This window comes from Trichoplusia ni, chromosome 9 (assembly GCF_003590095.1).
Source record: "Trichoplusia ni isolate ovarian cell line Hi5 chromosome 9, tn1, whole genome shotgun sequence".
In the NCBI taxonomy this organism is placed as follows: Eukaryota; Metazoa; Arthropoda; class Insecta; order Lepidoptera; family Noctuidae; genus Trichoplusia; species Trichoplusia ni.
Window position 1 is genome coordinate 4,869,253 of NC_039486.1, and position 24,041 is coordinate 4,893,293.

The 24,041-nt window shown below is 33.1% G+C and overlaps 1 protein-coding gene across 1 annotated transcript in view; it reads left to right on the plus strand.

The window, feature by feature from the left end:
- The first annotated feature begins 443 nt into the window (after positions 1–443).
- The window catches only part of LOC113497741 (neural cell adhesion molecule 1-like), a 142,237-nt gene continuing 118,639 nt past the window's right edge, over positions 444–24,041 (plus strand). Inside the window, exon 1 of the mRNA XM_026877435.1 lies at positions 444–911. Within this exon, the coding sequence (XP_026733236.1) occupies positions 866–911 (46 nt within the window). The 5' untranslated portion in view covers positions 444–865. The remainder of the gene's footprint in view (positions 912–24,041) is intronic.

Here is a 24,041-nt window from a genome sequence, read left to right on the forward strand (position 1 = left end):
ATATTTCTGTTGCCATTATGACAAACACTAAAAAAAAAGATTGGTTATGGATATGGACATGGACATACGAGATGGATATGTTGTGTGACGTATCACCCAACCGTTTTGTTATAGTTTGATATATTTTGTGCAAAAGCGCCAGTGTCGCGAGTCCGACTCGCACTTAACTTTTTTTTTCTATTAAATAATACATATAATCTACTATAACAATGAGTCGGGTTTTCCTTCCTGACGCTATAACTCCAAAACGCACGAACCGATTTCGACGGCTTTTCATTCGTTGATAAAATTAGGTGGTAGGTAGAAGGTAAAAAAATTGCATTGCAACGCATGCCGGGTACAGCTAGTTAATTATGAAATAAATGAAAAAGTTATGTATGTTTCCCTGTGGACTAGATTTTTAATGAGTATGGGAAGTATTTAAAACTATATGAATTTGATATATGTCCTATGTTCAACAGGAATATAAAAAATAGTCAACACAGACTTTTCCAGACCAGTGTGGTTTTTTTTTACAATTTATGTTTCATTTTTCTCTCCCAGGAAATGCCATCCTCAACCACGATATGATAGTTTATATAACATGTAAGTAACTTATCGTATGCATTAAGTTTTATTATCATTTTAATAGGGGGGAGGTCATTGGTTCGCGCATGCGTGTCAAAAGGTTGCGAGTTCGTTCCTGCCGGATGACCGCGGTAGTTCCACAACGAGACCGCTCGCAGTCTGCCGCATTCACTTCCACGCCACACATCGCCGCGTAAAAGTTTCCTATCACATAGTCAAGGGATATTTCAAAGTTTTCTCTAAAGGAACGTTCGTCAAGTTCTCTATGTCGTGTACTGTGTAAGTTCGAATCGTCGTCATGCGGTGTTTGACAGCGGTGTTTTTCATCGCCTTAGTTTGTTCAGGTAAGTTAACTATTTTAAGTTGCCAAAAAGTTTGCGAAGACCTGCCGGGATACGGCTGAAATGTTCGGCTAATTTTACAGAACTTTAATTACGTATGTAAAATGAATTTATTATGAAAGGACAAGTGATAAGATTAATAATGATACTTGGTTGAAGTTGTTCGGTTTCCACGTTTGATATCATATATGTAGTAAATTAAATATAACATGGGTTAGGTTGATTATGTCATATTACCTAGATTCTTTGTTTAATTAATGTGTCATAGATTGTCATAATTATAAGTGTTCTTTGCGTTACTGCGCAAAAAAATTTGCCACTAAAAATAATAAAACAGTTTCATTCACAGTGGTTAACGTGGGTAAAAAGTAACGAACTCTGTAAATGTGTAATTGATTAAAATCAAGTGCATATTTTAGTTGACTACGCTATACATCGGATGAACTAATTAACACGCGTGTCAAACATTTCAATAACTGGCGAATTTGAATACAAAAAATCCGCGGATGAAATTTAAAAGTCCGTAGATCCACTTCAAGACAAAAGTGCCGATTTTTGTCCGTCAATTATAACAGATTTAATTTTAATTTTGATCCGTATGACGTAATACCATTCGAATATTTCAGAGAAAGACCAAATAATGGTCATGAGCGTATTTAATTGACAGGTCAGCCGGTGTGTCAATTATAGTTCGTTCAACTAATGAGGTTACGCACCAATAAAACTCATGGTGTATGTCTCGATGGGGCTATGAATACGACATGTTATAAAAAATATCCGCTGTATTTACTGTAGTTAAAATATTTGCAGATCGAATTTCGAATTTGTCGACCTATGTTAGACAAATTAATTGCGATACAAGACGATTTAGTACTCAAATACAAAAACAGTTCGACTATCACATATGAAAACCTGGATTTCGAAACAAAAAAATTGCTCTTTAAATGAAGCGTATCTCTTATTATCTTGAAGACCAGCTCCATAGCAAAATGACATTTTACAATCGTAATGGTCAATAGAAAACTCTCGAATGTATGAAGATGACAGGTTAAAGTCGCGTGACGGGTCGATCAGGGATGTCATTTTCATACATTTGAGCATTATTTATACGTTAAAGATTGTAGAAATGTCAATTTGTAGAATAACTTTTGGCTAAATGGCGTTGAGGTAGTTATATTAATCATATTTAATTATGTACGTTAATTCAAGAGTCCAATTAATCCCACGCGTTTATAGGAAATAAAAAAATATGTATTTAAATTTATAACTATCATATTATCTAAAATAAAACGGATGTTGTATCTCTGGGACGCTTAACTCGTTTATGGTGCAGCAACTCATAATTGAATCTACAATCGGGGTTTCTATCACATTTGTGCTTTGATTCAAACGAGATTACTTGAGGTCTCAAAACGGGCACGATGTTACGAGACGTAGCTTGGCGAAGTATATTTCCCGTCTCGCTTGCACCATGTCAGATTTTTGGCTTTAACATTTCTTGGTACAGGCATGAAAGCTTTAGTCTTTTGTGTTAAATAGACACGCCTTGACCAAAGTATTGAGTTCATTGACTAAGTTTCGTTAGTTTGTATGCAGTTGATACCACGCGGTTGATCGGTCTTGGTGTAAAATCGTTATTGCCGTTTTATTTTTCATCTCATGAAATTGAATGTTATGTAGTTTCAACTGATTTTAGTAGTAATATAATTTACTTCCATATTGTTTTATAAACAAAGCATGCAATGACCTTTTTTCTACTATTATAAATTATATGAGCGTAGTATTTTCTGGTCGTACTTACAAGTTATTTGTTCCATATTGGATATTGAAAATATATTATATTATCCTTATTTCCGATCCGTACTTGTAAGAAAATAATATGAGCTACAAAATACCTACACAAAGAACAACATAATTTGTAATCCGGCCATAAAATTCCTTTAGATCTCGATAAGGACATTTATCACATTGTTTTATAACATTTTGGCCGGCTTCAAGGGAATTAAATAGAACATGATACTTACCCATCAGTCGTAAATTGGGAGTGGTGTTGGCCGAGCCCAGAAAATAATCTGCTGTTATTATCGGGTCAACGTACCTTTCTGCGTACGTTTCTGCCATAATTGTACCTTCCATAATATCCTATTTGCATATTCACGACATTACAAATATTATATTATCACATTCAAAACAATTACGTACAAATTTCAAACGAAATTCATACCTACTCTGTTCGGATATTGTAGCTCTAAAACGTCTATACTTAAATATAAACGGTTGAATTTATATCCTATTATCTTGACTCTCCCGTTCCTTTATAAAGGCTCCAACCGTTAAATTTTACGATGGCTGTTTCAATATTTTCACACTTTTATCCCGCACTCGATGCACTGTAATGTATTGAGTGGGTTGTAGTGCGCGTGCGACGAAATACGAATAAATTGAGTTCATTTCAGTCGTAACACTTCTAATTGGTGACGTCCATTGAACAGCACATGTGTTCACTGTCTCTTTGTTTATTTAACACAATGTATACAGTATGTATTAAAAATGTAGACACAATCAATTAAGTCGTTGTACTTTAGTGTAAAATGATTAAGTAAGTACTTGTGATTATTTATCAAAAAAAAAAATTGTAAGGTCAATGTATTTTTTTAAAATAATATTTAACTGTAACTATGGCATCATTGAAAACTTATAAATCATAACAACTAGGTAACTAACTAAAATTGAGTTTTGTTAGTTTAGGGAAACTCAAAATTCAGGCTAATATTTGTTGTTAATTCTGTGCTAAAGAAATATTGTATAGATGTTTTTTTCATAATATTTTATTTATTTTTATGTCTATCTAGTATCGGCCAGTTTTTCATACATACTGTATCTAAAAATACAGTAATATTTCTTCTCAGAACTTTCGTTCTTTCTCTTTATAAGAGTAATTTCATGTAATTACTTAGACGCAAACTATAAAGGTACATTTTATGATTGAGTATACAACTTTGTAGATAATAGTTGCTCAGACATTAGTAATTTATCTTTCGGTTACGTCCCCGTTGGGATCACAAGAGAAATATATAAAAGACGAAGTCAACACTCGTGCCGTTTCTTTCACTTTCGTTTGGCTGTACCTTCGTTCATCAATCATGGTCTAATTCTTTATACGTTATAACGAGAGTTAAGTTTAAAGATAAATTAAAGTATTGAGCATTATTTTTGTTTTAACTTTTGATTGGGTATTCTTAAAACGTCTCTTGCAAAATTCATGGTGTTATTGTGGATTTGTTCTATGACTGTTCTAAAAATTAAAAATTTGAAAAGTGAGCTAGCGTCGTAATCCATGCTTTTCCTATTATTTACACGTCTTTGACAATCGTTACGGGTAGTCAGAATTGTAACAATCTGACGACCTGTCGTCCTAAGGGGTAGCCAGATGCCCAGGTAACTTAAGTCGAGGAGGTCAGATAGACAGTCGCTACTTGTAAACAGTGGTACTAAGTAGCATCTAGCTAGAAAGGAAGACGACTCCAACATAGTTGGGAAAAGGCTAAGCTGATAAACTTTTCTAGGTTGTAAAAAAGCCTGTGCCTAGCAGTCGGAAATATACATGCTGGTAACTACATGTTCTACGAGTATATCATAATTTTGTATATATAATATCCTTATTATCAAGCTATCAATGATGCTCTGGATAATTCAATGGCTCGGGTTAATCGTGTGAGTGGATTTGTGGTCTAAAGTGGCTATTACGTATATAACTCAGGAATGCCTAAGGAGGGTCACAATAGTTCGAGAATATCAGCTAACAGACACTAATTGGATGCATTGTATTGCTTAAAACAACCCTCAGGGAATGCGTTTCGTTTATACGACGTTGGTTAAACGTATGAGGATTTGGTTAGCCTACATGACTGTCACAAAGAAGTTTTGTTAAACAATTCATGTAGGTAATGCATACCGCCAAAAAAAAGAGAAATAGAATAGTTCTTTTTTAATTCTGTATTTTTTTATTAAATCGATTATGGGTCAATTAAATTGCAATACAAAATATGACCATTATTTAAATTTCATACCTTTCACTAAAAGAAATCATCGTCCATATAACCAAAATGTATTTATTTCATTTCATTTACACGTTAAGTTCTAAAATTAGAATCTCGCACATTTGACCACAGAATTAAGTAAATTACTCGCTTCGGGCACAACTTCGAATATGATTTTAATCCAATGAATATGCATCCAATATTTATAATCCAATTTATCTATAAAATTTTTATCCTGAATAAAAGTCGAAAGGATACCGCTCGTCGATTTTTTCAATATCTCCAAATCCGCACTTCATTTATCAAATCGGGTAGATAATTGAGAAAAAAGTCCTATGGTGCGATACACATATATCCAAAAAAAGTTTTTTATGATCTCGTAAACTAAAATAAAGGTGGACAGTGATTTAAAATCTCGTGTGACGTCACTTACCAGTACGATTTTTACTAGCAAGTGATGTTTTTAGCCCTCACTATCAGGCTGGATAATGTTTTGTTAATAAATTAAATCCAAATATTCTTTCAAGAATCCTAATCTTACTCCTGTATTCAAGATGGCCTCGTTTTACGATATCTCTGGTTAGCCTTGTATTCTAGGATATTATGTGAAGTTCGCTCGTATCTTACCAATGCTGCCTGTAATGAAGGGGAGTACAGAGCTTGTTAGACTAAGAACGTTACCTCGCTTGTGGAAACCTAATTATATTATACAGAATATGTTACGTGTATTCGCTACGTTTTTGTCTAAGCTAAATAGGGATGTTGGATAAAAATATAAACAGCTTTTATCTTTCTATTTTAGCATCGTTTGTAATAAAAATGAGTTTTAATTTTTGAATATTAAAGTAAGTTAAAGTTGATTTTATTAAATGTGTGTAATGTGATCTCCATTGTTTAACGAAATTGACAGTACGTTATGAAATAATACGGAATTAATATAAAAAAAAAAACTAAAAAATATGAGGATTAAAAATAAATTTGAAATTGAGATTGTACCTACTGTTTTCGTATAATATCTGTGACGATAAAAGATCATACATATTTTTATTTAAAAAAAAAACTCGGCAATAAAATCTCACGCTCACCAAAAACGGTCAAACGTATAATGAAGCCGATCAATCCGTTCGGGGGCTATGATGCCTCAGGCAAACAATCACATCAATCTTAATCATTATCTAATAAAGCAGACAATAAACAAAACATCACTTTGTACTACTGAATTGAACTTGCACATATTTTAAGTTCAAACCGTTCCATTGTAAACAGACACCATATTTTGTAACCTCTTACCTCAGAAGAACTTTTAACTTTTAACCTTTACATAACCTACAAAAATAGTTGAAATGGAAGAAAAGTTATAAAGACAAATAATGTATTGGGACTCATTTATGACTATTGTTTCCGAGTTAGGTATTATTTTACAGTTTTTGGCAGACTTCCCCTGTTCCCAAAGCTTTAAAATTAATGGGAATCCTGCTTTTGACATTTCCCACCATAACTTTGCGTTTTGACTATGCCAATATTAAGCGCGGCAGGATTTTAAATATTTAATGTTGGTATTAACTGTTTAATGCTTAATGTTAATTTTTGTCGTAAATTTATCTCTAGAAGTTTGTTATTCATATGAAACTATTAAGGATGTTATAATTATTAATCTAAAGATTCATATCATATATTATTATTATTTTGACGCATTATGGCGTAAAAAGTCTGCATCCTTGCATAGCAGAATAATCGGGAGCAGCCACAGCTTCTTGAATGTGATAAAAACTAAATGGGATTGCCCACTCACATATGTTTTAACCCAGAGGACTAAGTCTCTCTGGACAATACAATATTAATTGTTACCATGTTTTTAAATTCTATGTAGTTTGGTAAAACTTGTAATGAACCTTCGTTGTTTTTAAATAAAAATTTATTATTATATACCTCCATACCAAATTTCATCAAAATCGTTTAAGCCCTTTGGACATAAATCAAAATAAATAACTGCATAACCCACGCTTGCATACTTTCGCATTTATATTATTATGTCCTTATTCTACCATAGATTCAAAATGCCTTAACTGACTTGGTGATGCTTTCACCAACGTGTAAGCAACGATTCAACGATATCTCATTACTGGCAGTGTTATAATAATATAGCTGCCATAATAAGAATTATATTTCCAATTTTCAAGTGAGTAGAGATTTTTTTGAAATCATTACCGTAATCCACCTACTTAGCAATTTATACCGTACACTACTTTTATCGTTGTTATTGTAATTGAAAATGAAATACTAAATATTTACTTTACCGAAAAGACAGTGATATAGTTACGTATACGTATCCAATAGAGGATGTAAAATGTATTGGAAGCTTACTTCTTATTGCGAATCATAAAATTTTAGTGCCGTGGTATGACTTAGGTTTAAAATTTCATACTATTACGATTTTACATATATATTTTAATAATAGCGTGGCATAAATAAGGTTTTTGTACAAGATTTAATGATAGGGGTTTTAACACTTGAAATATGATGTACATTTGAATCGATTGTTTTAGGTAATAGATTTATTTATTCCATTAGGTATAATCTATACTCTATACTAATACATAAAGCTGAAGAGTTTGTTGGTTTGTTTGAACGCGCTAATCTCTGGAACTACTGGTCCCAATTGAAAAATTCTTTTTGTGTTGTATAGACCATTTATCGAGGAAGGCTTTAGGCTATGAACCACCACGCTGCGACTAATAGGAGCTAAGATATAATAGAAAATGTGAAAACCAGGCAGGTATACCTAAATCATAACTTATATCTTCTACCCACGGGGACGAAGTCGCGGGCAACAGCTAGTACTCCATAATATTCCACAACTTTTACAACGTAATCTAGTCTATAACGACTGTAACTAAGCGAAGCTTGTTTGATGAGTATGAGACAACTGATAGACATAGTCGTACTACGTACGTATATAAAAAAAAGTGTTCAGTTTTTTTCATGCCATTTTTTTTTTGCTTGTAATTACCTTTTTTCGGATGGGAAATCCGGAAATTATCAAATGACAGGAGTCTTTTGCAAAAGACGCTTTTTGTAAAAGGGAGTTCGAGACTTCTGCTGACTATGAGTTAATAATGGTTTTATAAGCTATATAACATCTTCTTTAATAAGTGTTATGTAAATTTTATTCTTCCTGTTTAGTTTCAGTGAACTGTCTATCACTTCGATTAATTTATGATAGCTAAACCGATAAGATATAATTATCTAATTGCAATCACATTGAAATAACTGCGTAAAGAAAACTCAAAATAGAAAATGATCAGATCAAGATTAAAGATACGTTTTATGACCATGGAGAGAAACTGCGCTTGTCCATTTTTTTAGATTGAATTTTAAAATGTAACTGTAGTTAAAAAAAGTTACAAAACTTAACTAAAATTTAATAACGTTAAGTTTAAAATAATGTTTTGTTACTGAAAATATTTACAAAAGTTGTAAAAACCGTGTCATATACATGATACAATAAACAAATTTAAACTTTTGGTCAGTGACCCAGATAGCTGATTTGGTAAAGCGACCGGCATTTATAGTCAGGAGTCCCATGTACGACTCCTGTTCAAGATTTGAGGTAGAGTTAAAACTTGCAATAAATTTTGCTAAGGTCATTTCTTTTTTGTTTGTAGAGTATAACAATAAATTTGATTTAAAAATTGTTCGTATAAAATAACATTAAGTTTAGATTAAAAAATGATAGCTGATCTGCAGATAATTATCTGCTGTAGCAATATGCGTCATTGATTTGATTTAATTAAGATAAGAATGCAATTGTTTTTTAATACTTTATGAAAACATAAACCTTCGAAAGAGGTTTAAATTTTAAGATTTCATTGTTTTTGAACTTAGATCTTTGCCAGCACGAGTAGCTGACTGTATCCAGATCATTATTTCTTCTAACCACGAGGACGAAGTCGCGGGTAACAGCTAGTATCTATATAATTTTAAATCCTGGTACAGCCGTTTACTATAAAAATCAAAAATTCAACAAATTACAGTTTAAATTTAACCCTATATCGAATGCTATAAGACCGCTATTTGCTTTTTATTTGCATCATAAATCAGTGATTGAACAACCTGAGCGTTTGAAAGCTATTCACAAGTCACGTGTCCCTAACGATAGTTTAATAAGTTAAGTCATCGCGATCCGCCTTCGGGGCTTACTAATGAAATTCCCGTCTTACTAACTTTATTACAATGGGTCAAGAGGTTAAATGGCCGATCTGCTGTGAGCATACCATCATCTCTTAAAGTGACACTTGCATTTGTAGAAAAGAGACAAGCGACTCATCGTTTAGCGGCGTCTCTGTCTAACAGCTGCAACTGCCTTACTTGGAGAGTCGACGGTATGCCCCCAGAGTCATGTACAGAGAATACCCTCGCCGCCATATTCCTTTTAATTATTGCTTTTAGTATTTGAAGTGTTCGTTTCTTAGAAGATTTTTACTTAAAAAGCTTCGGCTTAATGAAATAAAATATCTTTTGGGAAAATATTTCCGGTTTCGCAGATTCTTTTTAAATTCATTGACAATATTTCTTTGAAATGTATAGAAATAATCTTTAGTATGTTGGTAAGATCCAGTATTTAGGAGTCTCCTCGTTCCAGAAAAAAAAGAAAAATGTATATGAATATTACAATATTTAATATGGTTAAATGGCACTGGAAGTCAATGCACATTATTTACACTAAGATATAATTTTGCATAATAAATAACAGAAATATTGCGTTATTATCGTTAAAATAGAAGATTACTGATTATAACCGCTTCCTGTTTGCTCATTTGTAATTTAATTTACTTGCCTACAGTCATGAAACATGATAATATTAAAATGTAGAATGTTATTTTTGGATATCCCGTTGATTATTCAGCTTTGAAATTAACCAGTTGTTATCTAACTACAAGTAAATAGTGCCGCCAAACATTCCGAAATTATCAAATTATTTGACAAATATGAGAATTGGCATTAAAAATTTATCACGTAATTTGACTGAATAATTTTGATTTTCTGTATGTTTTAAATAAGTTTAGTGATTTACTAATATATATATATATATGCAATTTTTGTGTCTTTGTTTTTGTCCCGACTGCAAGGAAATGTTTTTATTGCACATATCTCGTATTTTTTAGTATTTTTAGTATCTCATATCTTCTGAACGGCTCACAATAATAATTCTCATAAGGGCACAGATTACTGCAAATTTTAATAATGTAATATGTAGACGAGTGGTTGAGACCACTAGGCAAAACCAATTGAGCGTTAAGTGTCACGGGTTGGATCCCAGCGTAGGACTAGCATTTTGTGATCCACCAATGATTTTTCTGAGTCTGGGTGTCTTTGTGCATGTGACTTGTATGTTTGTGACACCCTCCGCGACAGAGGATTAAATTCCTCAATGCGGGAGACATAAAAAAATATATTAGAACATTTTTGGAACAGGTACCTATCTACTTAGTTACTAGCCATCAGCGGTACTTTTATCCTTGTCACTAAAGAAAAGTTTGTTTGAACTTTTTAATTCCTTTATTCAAAGTTGTGTAACCTCTGGACAATTTAACTTGAAAGTCAATTTTGAATTACACGTTACCGTAGATGAAGTATATTATCATAGTCAATGATTTTCAGATTTTTTCTTATTGAATATGAATAGAAAACCCATTCATATAAATTTATTGTATCCATTTGTATAGTAAAGTGTAAAGTATTTTTGATGCAGCTAGAAGTGTGACAAATAACTCAACCGTCAATTTTTCTTTACCTACATATTTGTAGGGAACCCTTACTTTCGCGTATATACTACTAGCTGACCCAGCAAACGTTGTTTTGCCTAAAGAATTATTTCTAGTTGTATGTATTTTTAATGCCTCATTAAAAAAATAAAAACAAAAAATTTCGTCCAAAAACCATTTTTTTTTAGTGTAAGTAATTAACACTTAGGGGTATGAAAAACAGATGATAGTCGATTCTCAGACATACTGAATATGCATATAAAATTTGGTAAAAATCGGTTAAGCACTCCTCCGAAACGGAGGAGTACGGTAACAAACATCGTGACACGGGAATTATATATATTAGAAGATTATTATTTTCGACCCTTATTTTCGACAACTTTATAAAATAATATTTATTTTGATTTTATGTGGCACTTAAGTAAGATGAATACACAGAATGACAGGTTCTTTGAGAACAACAAGATATATCGTTCGAGTTGCAATACATTGCGGAGTCGCTTAGCTCTAGTATCAAAAGTCATATACCATTGCGGGTAATGTATTGTTACTTACACAATATCTCTCGTTCTGCCTGAACTACGGATAATCATTAAAAATTCTTAATATTTTTTCATAAACTGACAGAAACAGTACAACAGTTTCAAAGCTTGTTTGTCTTGGCATTACTTTTTTGTACAGTTTAATTATACTCGTATTTAAATATTTCTTAATTTAAAACTTTGACATTTCGGAAGATGAAGGCCGAAATGCTAATGTTGATGAAGTATTTTCTTCTTTGTTATATCCAATTTTAAATTCAATTTACCTTTTAATTATGGTTATATTTTTTCGTAGACTTGGACACTGTTGCCTTCCTGTTTTAACCAGTTCTTCTTTCGCTGGTCTGTTATCAGAGTTCATATGAAATAAGCAGCTTCTTTGGATTTTTTCTTTCTATACACGTTTTAAATGAAGTACCGATGAAGTAAATACCAAAAATTAAATATTTGACAATATAGCAGACGTTTCTATAAAAAAACTATTTAAACCTTAATTTAAGCAATATAAATCTCTCTTTCTAATCTTAAGCAAGAAAAGCATTATATGAAAAATAATCGTCCAACTATTTCTTCTAAAAATCCCAGCAACTGCACTTAAAGTTCGTAAAAGAGATCAAAAGATTCTACAATAATGGTATTATCAATTTCCGACTACTACTTATAGTTTTTATGTGAAAAAGGCGGTTGAATCCGTAAACAGGCATTTGCTCAGCTCGTGTAGAGCCTACAAAGAGTTTCGCGTCGCCCACATATGTTGCTGGTCCGTGACGCCAGATGGCGCCGCAATCGATAATAATAAAAACACTGTTATACGATGATTTACAATTTAACTTTTACATGACGTAACATGCCTGTTTCCATTTTTTTACATATTATAATATGAAGTTTTCGAAGAGAAACGGTTCGTTATTCATTGCAGGAAAATTATAAAGTGGAAGTTATAAAATGAACGTGAATTTTCTGCCTTAAGCGGTGTTCGGCGATAAAAGTAAAATAGAGCATAAAGTACGTGATATTTATCCCTACCATATTTTATAATTATCGGTATATTTTATCTTGCATAATTACTTATTAAAACAAAACTATGTCTACACAATTTTGCCACTGATCTTTAAGTTGAAGACTGGTGTGATATTAGTATCGTAGTATATTCTGCTATCGCTTTTTGGGGTTCCGTACCTTAAAGGTGAAAACGGAACCTGGATTCACTCTAAACCATTTTTTTCCTCCGAACTTTATGACCTTTTTCACAAATTCCACGTACAAGCGAAATTCACTCTAATTAAAAAACCCCAACCGAACCTGTTTACAACACACCCAAAACAAAAGCAGATCAGAATGTGATTCCGCCATATTTTTGTTGGGCTGATGTAAACTAACCTGCAGTCTTCCAGAGAGTGAACTCCATCAACGAAGCTGTGATTGAAAATAGGTCAGCAGACTATATTTTTTTGTGTTCCAACCATTTAGTTCGGTTTCCTGTGTGAATGGGAATCACTAAAAGTCAGTGTCAAGCTAATTTGGTATCTAACGTTTTGCAATTAGGTTGCAAGTTACAATGAAAATAATGTGTTGTGGTATAGGTTTTTAACAGAAATTGATCTGATTATTTGGATATTTCAGTATTTTGTTCTATGTTATGTAGGGAACGCGTTGGTCTACAACGTAACGCATTGACTACTAAAACGTGTTTACGAAACTGAAAAAATATGTGTCATCATTATTTCGTTTTTTCTTTTAAATAGGAGGGTTTAAAGATTGCCTACCATTACTTTTACTTTTTCGGAGAAGTCAGTTGCATAAAATGTCGACATGTTTTATAATACATATAAGAATATCCGTTGTGGAAGCAAGACACAACTATACGCCTTTTAGTGCGCCGTCTCACTTCAATCTTTCTTCAGAACAGTAGCAAGTTACTATATTCTCAGCATGATATAGCCGTTGTTCGTATTAGCTTTGCAGGCAACATCTTAATTTAAAGCCAGCGTTGGATATCACAGATCACTGAAAGCTTTGTCTTGCACAAGAGAAACATGATAGTTCCATCACAAGGATATGCATTGTAACAGCTCCCGTGTAGGCGAATTGTAATAGCATCATTTCATCCCAGTTATTGTTTGCTTAAGCCACATGTTATACACTGATGCCTAAATGCTACGCTTTTGTCACTGTCAAGCGGAATGACTCATTGTGTGACTATAATCTTACCGTCGTTTTTGAGGTACAAAGAAAACAGAAGAGAATATCACATATTTTATTACTCATACAAAGATTAATCTTAAGACGACGTGATTCTGCTATTTCCTCAAGATAAATGTCATCTAAAGTTTCGTTGATACATTTTGAAATTGGCATTAAATTGAATTAAAAAAAAGGTAGATTTATTTCTCCGTCTAGATCGTGTTACAATCTTATTTATTTATTTTCCTATTGCTTGTTTTGTGAAATTACATATCTTACAAATCTGATAATTGTTTTTTTCTGATAGTACCTAATAATTATTTTGTTCTCTCTCATAATTAATTTAATACTTCAAGCACTTCTAGCTGAGCCGGCGAACTTTGCTCTACCAGGCAGATAAATGGATCTAAACTACCTTAACAAACAAATTAAATAGCATCCAAATCTGTTTAGCCGTTTTGGAGGTCATACGCAAATACAGTAGAATCATAAATATAAATATTTTTGAAATTATAGTTTGGTTTGTATTGGATCTCATTATAACTCACACGATGTAGTTGCTAACACAAAAGTGTCATGGCGGCATGTGTTTACTTCCAATATTAGTTTCTCAGAGTTTTATGACTAACTTATATATACGTACATATATTTACGTTTGTTTATGTGAACAAATTGCATTTCAGTTGTAAACTATGTATATTGCTTCAAAAACACTCTTCAATTTTTAATTGAAGGTTGTTGAAAATCTTTGCAATATTATTTTCTAAATAAGTGTGAATGTTTAAGTCTCCACTTTCATTATATTATTTACATGCATGAATGCATTTGCAAAAAAAACGAGTTCTTCTATAACCAATTCAACAAAAACGTATCTATTAAAATTTGGGAACCTAGTTGGCATTTTGCAACAAAAATACATTAAATCTTATAGACGTCCTTTTTAAGCGTTTTTTTTATGGTAGGTATATATGTAGTTCTTCTGTATATTAAAATGCAGATTGGAAATTTTAGAATAATTATAGACAGAACTTTGTCATTATAATGGTGTGAACATTGTTATAAATTCACAAATTGTGTTCCTGATAAAATCATCTAACCTAACATACTCAAGGGAAATCTAATTCAAAATTCGATGAACAGAATTCTATTGTTTTCTCATGTTCGTGAAATTTAAGGTAGGCGTCTAATATTATTTAACATTTGCAAGGATAATATTACAATTTCCAAATTAATTACTTTTATAAATGGAAGTACAGTTTTTTGGGTAGTTTAGATAGGTACGTATTTTCCTTATACGTATATTAATAAGCCATGATTTATTTATCATAAATGAGAATGTTTCATAAAATGATTACTCTTAGGGCCGTAAAACTTACCAAAAGACAAATGCGGACCTTTTCTAAAAGGCAATTGCACCTCATGGTCCCTGATGCCTTGACTAGAAAAATATTTTTTTTGGTTAAGGAAATTTTAGTACGTTTTTTTTCAGTTTCTTTCGTTTAAATCAATATATTATAAATATAATATTTCTTTAACCAATTTTATTTTTACAACACTTCGCGGATTACAGATCAACAAGTTCATAATGAATAAAAATATATTTATAATAATAAACTAAGTGCGGTTAGCGCTCATACAAGCATTAAACCAATTGACGCCGGGAATACCACGCAATAGTAATATTAATTAAATTAATTACAGCGGGATGTGGTAAATAGAATGTGGAGGCAAAGCGCTTTACCGTACTTGTGTCTCGAGGAACCATCAAAGCATTGGGGTAACACTTAGTTGATACAAGCTTGGGTTGCATTTTGTGTCTGTGCTCGCTAAAATCATTGCTTGCAACGTTGTTTTCAGTATCACACCGTTTAAACGGTTTTTTCTGTCTAATTTTTTGTATGAATATGTCATTGTTTAAGATATTTCATTGATTGATTGATGTAACAAATGGATTTTGGCCTCCAGCCTTCAAATAATAATATGTTATCGGCCAAATACGTATGTATGAAGACATGAAACAGTACAACGCTAATATATTAAACAGACCCAAACACAAATAAATTAGGCAAAACAAGGTTTAGTAAACAAACAAATAAATTTGCCGGTTATGTAAGACATCTTTTACGTTCTACCGCTTAGTTGATAATTGTCTTACACTCTTGGATTCGATTCAAAGAAACTATTTTTTTTATAACCTAGGAAAATTATCTTAATATTTTTCGACTAATAAACTGCCTATAAAAAGTAGTAGACGTTCGTTTTAAATAAAAAATATCACAAATAAGATCATAATATAAATAAAGTTTGACAAAAAAATATAAATTTTTATTTATGTGGGCCAGCCTCAGTGCATTTCAGTATGAAATATTTTACCAATCGCTTATGAACTAGCAATCTCTAACTAAGGTAATTGGAGACGTCAAAACACACTTTGAATAAACGTCACTTCATCAGTTCCTAAATATAAATAAAAAACAAGACTGATATTTTAACGAATATTCATTTGTTTTGGAAACACAAACACACACAATTGTTTGTTACTCAGGTTGAATTTAGTATTGAATAAATCAAGGCTAAATTTAAAGTACTAGTGGGTATTTACGCTGAGACTAGATTCTAATCTGATTAAATGCACAAAGGCTACTAAAACGACTTTACATAAATTTTGAATGCACTAGACACTGGTCGAATCACAACAAGGTAAAAGTCTGAGTAGACCGTCGAACAGTTTATTAATTCAATAAACAATAACGAAGAGAAAGAATAGGATAATCACGTCACTTGTCGGTGTAAAGTATACTGATAAGTGACGTCACGTATATACGTAACCGAGATATTTTGAAAATCCATCCTGTGGACTTTATTTTTAAATACAATACCCGATTGTTGTTCAAAACGGATTAAAACTTAACAGTGACATCACTTACATCTCTTTGTTGGTATCAAAGCCGCCGATCCCATTTTTATCAAATAGAAAAGCTTTGACTAAATGCAAACTTTAGCTGCGGCGAGGAAGAGGGCACTCTTAAAACTTGAAAGTTTATATTACAACTTAACCTACCCGACCTGTATAAAGGTTTGAAACTTATCCAATAAGACCCTACAACTTGCAACCCGCCTTATACTTTCCTCATTTTATTTAAGAAATGGTTAGAAAATCGACGGCTAAGCTATTTCAGGGCCATCGGTTATCCAATCGTTTCTATCCATTTTTATTAGATTATTTTTTCACTACTAGTATTATAGCCACTACTGATCTTGTCATTTTGTTGGTAGTTAGGTACTTGGCTAATAATAATAAAAAATACGAGTATTTATCCTTGATATTACTAAGCAGTTTTTCATTTTCGTTCCGCTCAAATAAGTGGGTCCAAATCGAGTGTGTACAGAAATAAAAGATTTAACATCGCCGACGTAAATGTTTTAAAATCGGCGATAATTTATTACCCGCGCTTTCGGCCATAGCCAACGCCATTTTTTTGGGCAATGTTTTTAATGTTTGATTAATGGGGCTAAGAGCACGCCGTAAACAGCCAGAAAAAGAAACGAGGTTTTAATAGTTGGAAAACCTTATTTTTTGGTTCAATATATTCCGTAACTGGCAGAATAAGTTTTCGAATATTGGGACATTGCTCTTGAACCAGATAATTATCGGCTTATTAGTCCCTCTCGGTTATTACTGCCATATATTAAGGCACCTTTGTTCAACACTGGCCACATTGTCCTGAGCATAGATTGTGTATAATTAGTATATTAATAACATAGTCACAACGCCATTTCATTACATAATTATATCCTATGTACTAGTAGAAATAGTATTTCCACAATATTTCCCTAGTTTCGTATTCGGACAAACATAGGGAAAACATTAGGTTATTACAATGAAGGTACATTTTATCTCAACAAGCCGCGAAGGGTTAAATGAAAGTGGTGCACGACCCCTGAAAGTATACCGGGTCTTAGAAGGTGTACGTTTGTACCTCATAAATTAGGTATGTAGGTACGTAGGTAGCTCATAAATTACGTAATTAATCGTAGGACGCAGTCCACGTCTACACTTTAGAGTACCACGAAGTTTCTAACAAAGAAAGCAGCTCCAAATGAAATACGACTTTTACTTGACAGCTCAGGAAGTAGGAAAAAGTTCCTTCTTGTATTCACAACCTTGAATTTCGAGGAATTTGAATTTCAAACGTTGAGTATTTCCTTTAAAGGAACTTATGCTGTATTAGCACATATATTTAAGACCTATAATAAGAAAAATTATATTTAAGAAAAATAATTTGTTTGGATGACATATTTGTGGTCGCAACAGTAGTTGCTAAAACTCGATCTTTATTTGTCATTATAGTGGCAGTAGAAATACATCGTCGAACGATTAGCTGCCTAGCTATCATGATTCACGAGATGCAGCCAGCCAGCGGAGCCTCAGTAATAGCATCCGTTTATGCCATTTAGGTACAGAATTATAAAAAGAGTTTGCAATAATATAGACCATTAGGAAGATCCTTGTATGTAAAAACTATTATGCATATCATAGCTTGCAAAGGAGGAATACCAGCCATGTATTCGTAGTAATTACGTTAAGTAATCGCATTTGTCTCGAAACTTCATGAAGAAAATTTTATAAGTTAAGGAATAAAATGACGTGTGTCTCAATTCTGAGTATGGGTTGCAAAAGCGCTGTCAATGTCGTTTTCCTTGAATTTGATGACAAAGCCGTACGTGATTAGCCTTAAAACGTATCTCAATAGAAAAGCAAAGCTCAGGTACAGTAAGTTATAATTGACTGGAGCTCGAAAATTGGCTGACTTGAAAGAGAAGTATGCTTTCACGGAATATCGGCGTGAGGTACCAATATTGCATTGTTAGGATTCACACCGTGGGCGACGAGAGCTTGGAGAGCAATTTCAACGTTCAAATATAGCCGAGGCTTACTGTGTCCATGTTTTACGAAGAATACTAAAGGTTAGGGAAGCTACAGTAACTGTTTTACGTGAATTGTTTGTCGATGGAAACAGTTAAATCCTTCTCATCTATGAAAAGTTTAGACTTTGTTTAGTCGGTGGAGATTTCCATTAATTGTATAGCAGTGTTCAAAATTCGATCCTCTATTTATGAACCGTATTGCATTTGAGGTAAGTTTTGGAAAGACGAACTTGGTGACCACCAAATATTTTTACTACCTACCTACTATATCTGTTGCTTCCCATATCTATCAATGTTAGACTATAGCAACGCACATCGCGTCTACACATTAAAGTGTGTAAGTGTGTTAGTTGTTAGCTTTACACCCATGAGACTCATAAACATTTCCCACCATAGAACTTTACGACACCCAAGAATTGAAGCGAAATGGGGTTGTACTGGAAACGTGTAACGGCAGACTGGCAGGCAACAAATGTGTGACGTTATCAAAATCAATAATTTATCTTCTAGAAAATTCGTCTTTGCATAATAAGACAATCTTACAAAAAATCGCCGTAAAATTCAATAAGAAGCTGATAGGTAGGAAACCTAGGAAAAGGATAGGAAAAGATCTAAAAAATAATAAATTTACAATATAAGACATACAATACAACATATCTATCCTAAAAACAGTAAAATAAAGCATCAAATGTCTGACACACTTATTTCATATGACTTTGCGAATTAGGTTGGTATTAAAACGGAACGGTTGCCAAATCCGCAAACAAGTGGGAGATGTATTGCAGATCATCTGGGGTGGTATCGATCGCTACTATGACGTCGACGGCGCCATCGCGTCGCGACGGAGCGTCGCCGACGCACCCCGCCACGTAGGGGATGAATCCTTTGACCTCAATCTCCAACATTTCTATTGGCAGCCGTCTGTTGTTTGTAAAGGTAATAATTTTGATCTATGAAGTTATTACGTGTATTTATTGCTTTAGAGAGCTCATAATTATATTTCTGGTTTCTTACGTTTTATAACTCTTTTGTTCTTTTAAGATGCCATTTTCTTGAAAAGACAATACAGGCCTGCATTAAACCAACAATTTTTTTGAACTCTCGTTGAACCTTCTTAAAAATAGGCTTTTTGCTGAATATTACAGGCTGATATTTTACCCTTATGAACATTTTGGATCAAAATTAGAATTTTGACTTTAGACTGCGGCTAATTTCTAATATCCGCCCACATTATACTAGACGGCCTTAATTTGGTTATTTTAAACGGAATATTAATAATTTTCCATTATGTTCGTACTGAAAATAACGGTGGGAGAATATAGGGTCATTTCTGTTTATTCGATGAATCGCAAATAATGTAATTGAGATTAATTAGATAGATACCGAGAACGTAACAGCTAATGTGATCGCATGGAGTGGCCTATCTCATAATGAAATATTCCAATATGTAGTTCTTAGAATCCAATAATAGGACATGGTCATTCTGAGGGAAATGATAGTATATTTTTGCAGAAAGGTGACCGTGGTTTTTATTGATCTAAGTTTCTGTGAAGAAAAAATATACTGGAATATAAAAGCAACCAAAATTGTGAAACTGTGTGACGAAAAATACTGTCTGTTTGGTTTAACGAACGATGGAATCAGTATAAGAAGCTATCAATTGCCATAAGAGTTCTTGTTCGTGTACACGACACTGGCGTTGCACTAAAAACAAGTATTTTTGTAAATTATTATATTTTATCAAAATTTCGTCATTGGCAAATGTTCGTGACGTGACCAAATCAACAATTTGTCTCGTCATTATTCTTGCGTTAATACATTAGATCGGTATTTTCACTATAAGTCTTCTTATCCCGCTTTACTTTACACTCCCAGGTTGTTACCTTGAATTTTCCAACTATCGTGTTTCGACGCTCTAGTGACCTCGAGCGACTTTCTCTGTGACGTCACGGGTTTGGCGCCAGTTCGTCGCGACCAGGAGACGCCAGACTCACACCTATAAAATGTTTAAACGAACTCTTCATATAATTTTTCTAGACAGCTCAAGAACCTACTTCTGAATTTCAGATTCTTTTTTCGAGAGCTATTATTAAAGTATTGAATATGAAGGTGCGAATATTACACCTAACCTAGAAGGTAATGGAAGTAAATACTGCTGACCTAATTATTGGAGACAAACTTTATGAAGATGATAATTATTAATAAGTATAGGATAATTAATAAGTGTTGATAGCTTTGATGAAGATTTTATTGATATTATAATTATTATTAATATCTGCCTCAATTTAAAAGCCTTAGAATGGAGTCACCATAATTGTCACTAATTTTCATTGACTAATACGACGCGTCAGTTCAGTGCTTCAGTCAAATATTTAGTTTTGCATTTCTAAATATTTTTATTTCATGTGAATATTCCTCAAAAATAATTAAAATATAATTATTATGATAATTAGAATATTGATTCTAAAACACTAAACTGTATATACAATAAACATTTTAATCTAAATTTGAAAACGCAATCAGTATAGGCAAACACTACATTGTGTTTAATCTCTATAAATCATCCGAAAGCGTGTTTTAATTACGTCATATGTTGACAACGGCCCCGATGCGGCGGCGCACTGGTATGCAAATTTTATGGAAATAGCTCTAATATGCATTCAGTTAATGACTCACTTTTATGCTATACGAGCGGTTTATATCAAGCACTAAACTGTAATTGTTTACTTGGTAATCAAATTTTTAGAGCGCTCGCTATTCGAATTAATTCCTTAACTTGGAAGTTTATGAATGTTTCCACGTAATTGTCTTCATCATCGATCAATTGCTTACAAAACTACGATCTAAATGTAGAAATAGTTAAAGAATTAAAACTAATATTTTTAATGTTGAAACTAAACTTCAATGCTTGGTAAAATAGATTTGATATTTGAAACATCAATTTTTCCATGAGTTCTATGGAGGCTTCGAGTTATTAATATTTTTGACGCAATACTTCGCACATTTCGCGAATTTCTTCATAAATATGAAGGCCTGAGATAGAAGTCCAATAAATCAAAGTTGAATCAATTGCTTAGTAGAGTCTGGCAATAGTTCGCGGAAAACATTTCTAAGATAGGTTCCCGCTGTGTACACATTTCTCGTCGACTTATAGAACAAAGTTCGTCGCTTGTTCTTAGAACGACCAAAACCAACTGCGAAGCGGACGACGGCAAAGACGATTCGCAAATTTTCAACGTAGTATCCGATTGTCGTTTGAAATTCAATTGAATTTAATTAGAGGACTAAAGCTATCTCTGACTCGATTGAGAAACGTTTCTGGTAGTTATTAAGCACAGTTCGTGTTTCTGCAATCCTTAAACGGGACTTCTATTTGATATCTTATTCTTTTTTAATTTTTTTTTAATGATTAACAGTTTTCAGAATGACTAGGTAAACCTAAATAAACCATTTATGGTTTCCTAGTCTGCTAATCACTTTTAATTATCATTATTTTGTAATACGCTTTAGTGTACATTTTCTAACAGTAACGAGGAACTATCCAAACGTGAATCTCATCGATCAAAACATTCACAGAAGTCGTTAATGATGAACGATTTGTGTCAGAATTTAACTGACTCTTCGACAGCGTTGTAGTGTAAACTAAACGAAAATAAAAAATAAAACGTTATCCATAGTCGACAACGTCAACTCCATGATCATTGTAGGCGCACTAAATTTCGTTATCAATGACAGCGCGTGTGACAGGCCGATACGTCACGATGCGGCAAAGTGTAAACCGATGACATCCATTTGTTACCAGCAGACAAGCTCATGACGAGAACAAATAACTTCGCGTCATAAATAAGACACTTTTCTACACAGTTTTTTTTTCCGTGTTTAATCTATTATAAACGCGAAAGTTTGTTTGTAAGGTTGTATGGTTGTTTGTTCCTCTTTCACGCGAAAACCGCTGAACGGATATAGACAAAACTTAGTACACACATAGTTTATATCTAGGATTAACGCATAGTATAGTTTTTATCCCGATTTTATATTCATTTTCGAGGTATAAATTAAACTGTATAACTTTTGCTCAGAAAGTATTTTACAGTCTAAATTAGGAGAAGTTTTCCATCAACAGTTTTCTATGTGAGGAAAAATTCTTACCTTCATTGGTCTAGAGTGATACGATCAAAATAATTTAAATGAATTTCGTCAATTTCAAAGACAAAGTATGTAGGTCAATGAAAACTATCCAGATTGCAATCGAATGTTATCTTCTAATCCTAATTTAATATGAATAATCAGAAGATAGAACTGCGCAAATTGTTCGCTTGATAATGCTTCACCTAATCTAGGTCTGTTATAAATACCTAGCGGGATACTAGACCTCGTAGGTTGACTTTGATAACATGCGCGTAGACAATTTCAAGCTCTGTTTCACACGCCCTTGTCAATGTGTTAATGGCTGAACAAATTGGTATGTATTATTTTTTAGTTCGTGCATGTACGAACTCCAATGCGAGCGATGGTAAACAAAACATAAAAAATACTGAGTTGCGATCTCTGTTTCCAGGAAAACGTTATTTACAGTTTTTTTTTTCGGTTATCCGGGGTCACCGAACATGCATATTGGTGCGGATGTGTATTTTTCCATTCATATCAGTTTTCATACAGTCTTGTGTATTAAAACGCATGAGATTTTAAGTTCTAAAAATGGACTTTTAGATCACCATTTCATAGTTCAATTGGTGTGGTATTACATAATGACGCTACATAACAATATACTGTACTGTTCCTTTAAGAACCACAAAATTCTATATATTATATACTTCTACCTACCTATCCACCAATCAGATCAATCAAGCTCAAAGACCTACAAAAACGAGGATTCGATACGATTAGATATCATGAAGCTCTCATCCACACTCCGTTAATCTCATCTGCAGACTGGAACATTACCAGATAGAGTGTATCACGGAGACGTCAAAGCTACGTACGTCGTACGTCTCGCACTAGATGCAAATGTGCCAAACGTTCGTGAAATCAAGGACTTGATACGGTGTGTTCGAGTGCAGACTTTGATTTCTATGCCTTAATTGAAATAGTTAGAAACTGTTCGATTTCGAATTTGAGTTTCTAGATTAAATGTTTCACGAAACTATTTCGTTGGATTAGTATTTATTTATCTACAGTACTAGTGGACTGATCCAGGTATTTGTAAAAAAAAAATGTTAAGTTTAGCTGAGTATTATACCTTATATCTAAATCCACAATTCGCATGCGTTAAAATAAAATAGAAAAGGCAAAAAACTGTTATGCCTTCCGCATTTTTACAAGGCCATTAGAAAGACAATATAAAAGGTTGAACTTTGGCAACCTTTTAGGATTTCCATTATTTCAGACGCGCAAATTCCGTTTGAATGGCAAGATTGCATCGCATTCATCCGAACGGTCAGTAGCTGGAAGCTTGGATATTCCGAACGCGCCTCTGCCGTTACGTTTCAGAACGATATTCGACAGCATTACAGCCGGGACGTGCTGATGCATGTAGCCAACGAGTAATCCGAGCAAGGCGCCAATCGCGTTCATATTAAGGACGCGTTTACATTGCTTTTAATGTATGCACTATGCAGCATGCTAAAAACGACTGGATTCATATTGTGTGCTTTGGTTGGAGGAAATTTGCAG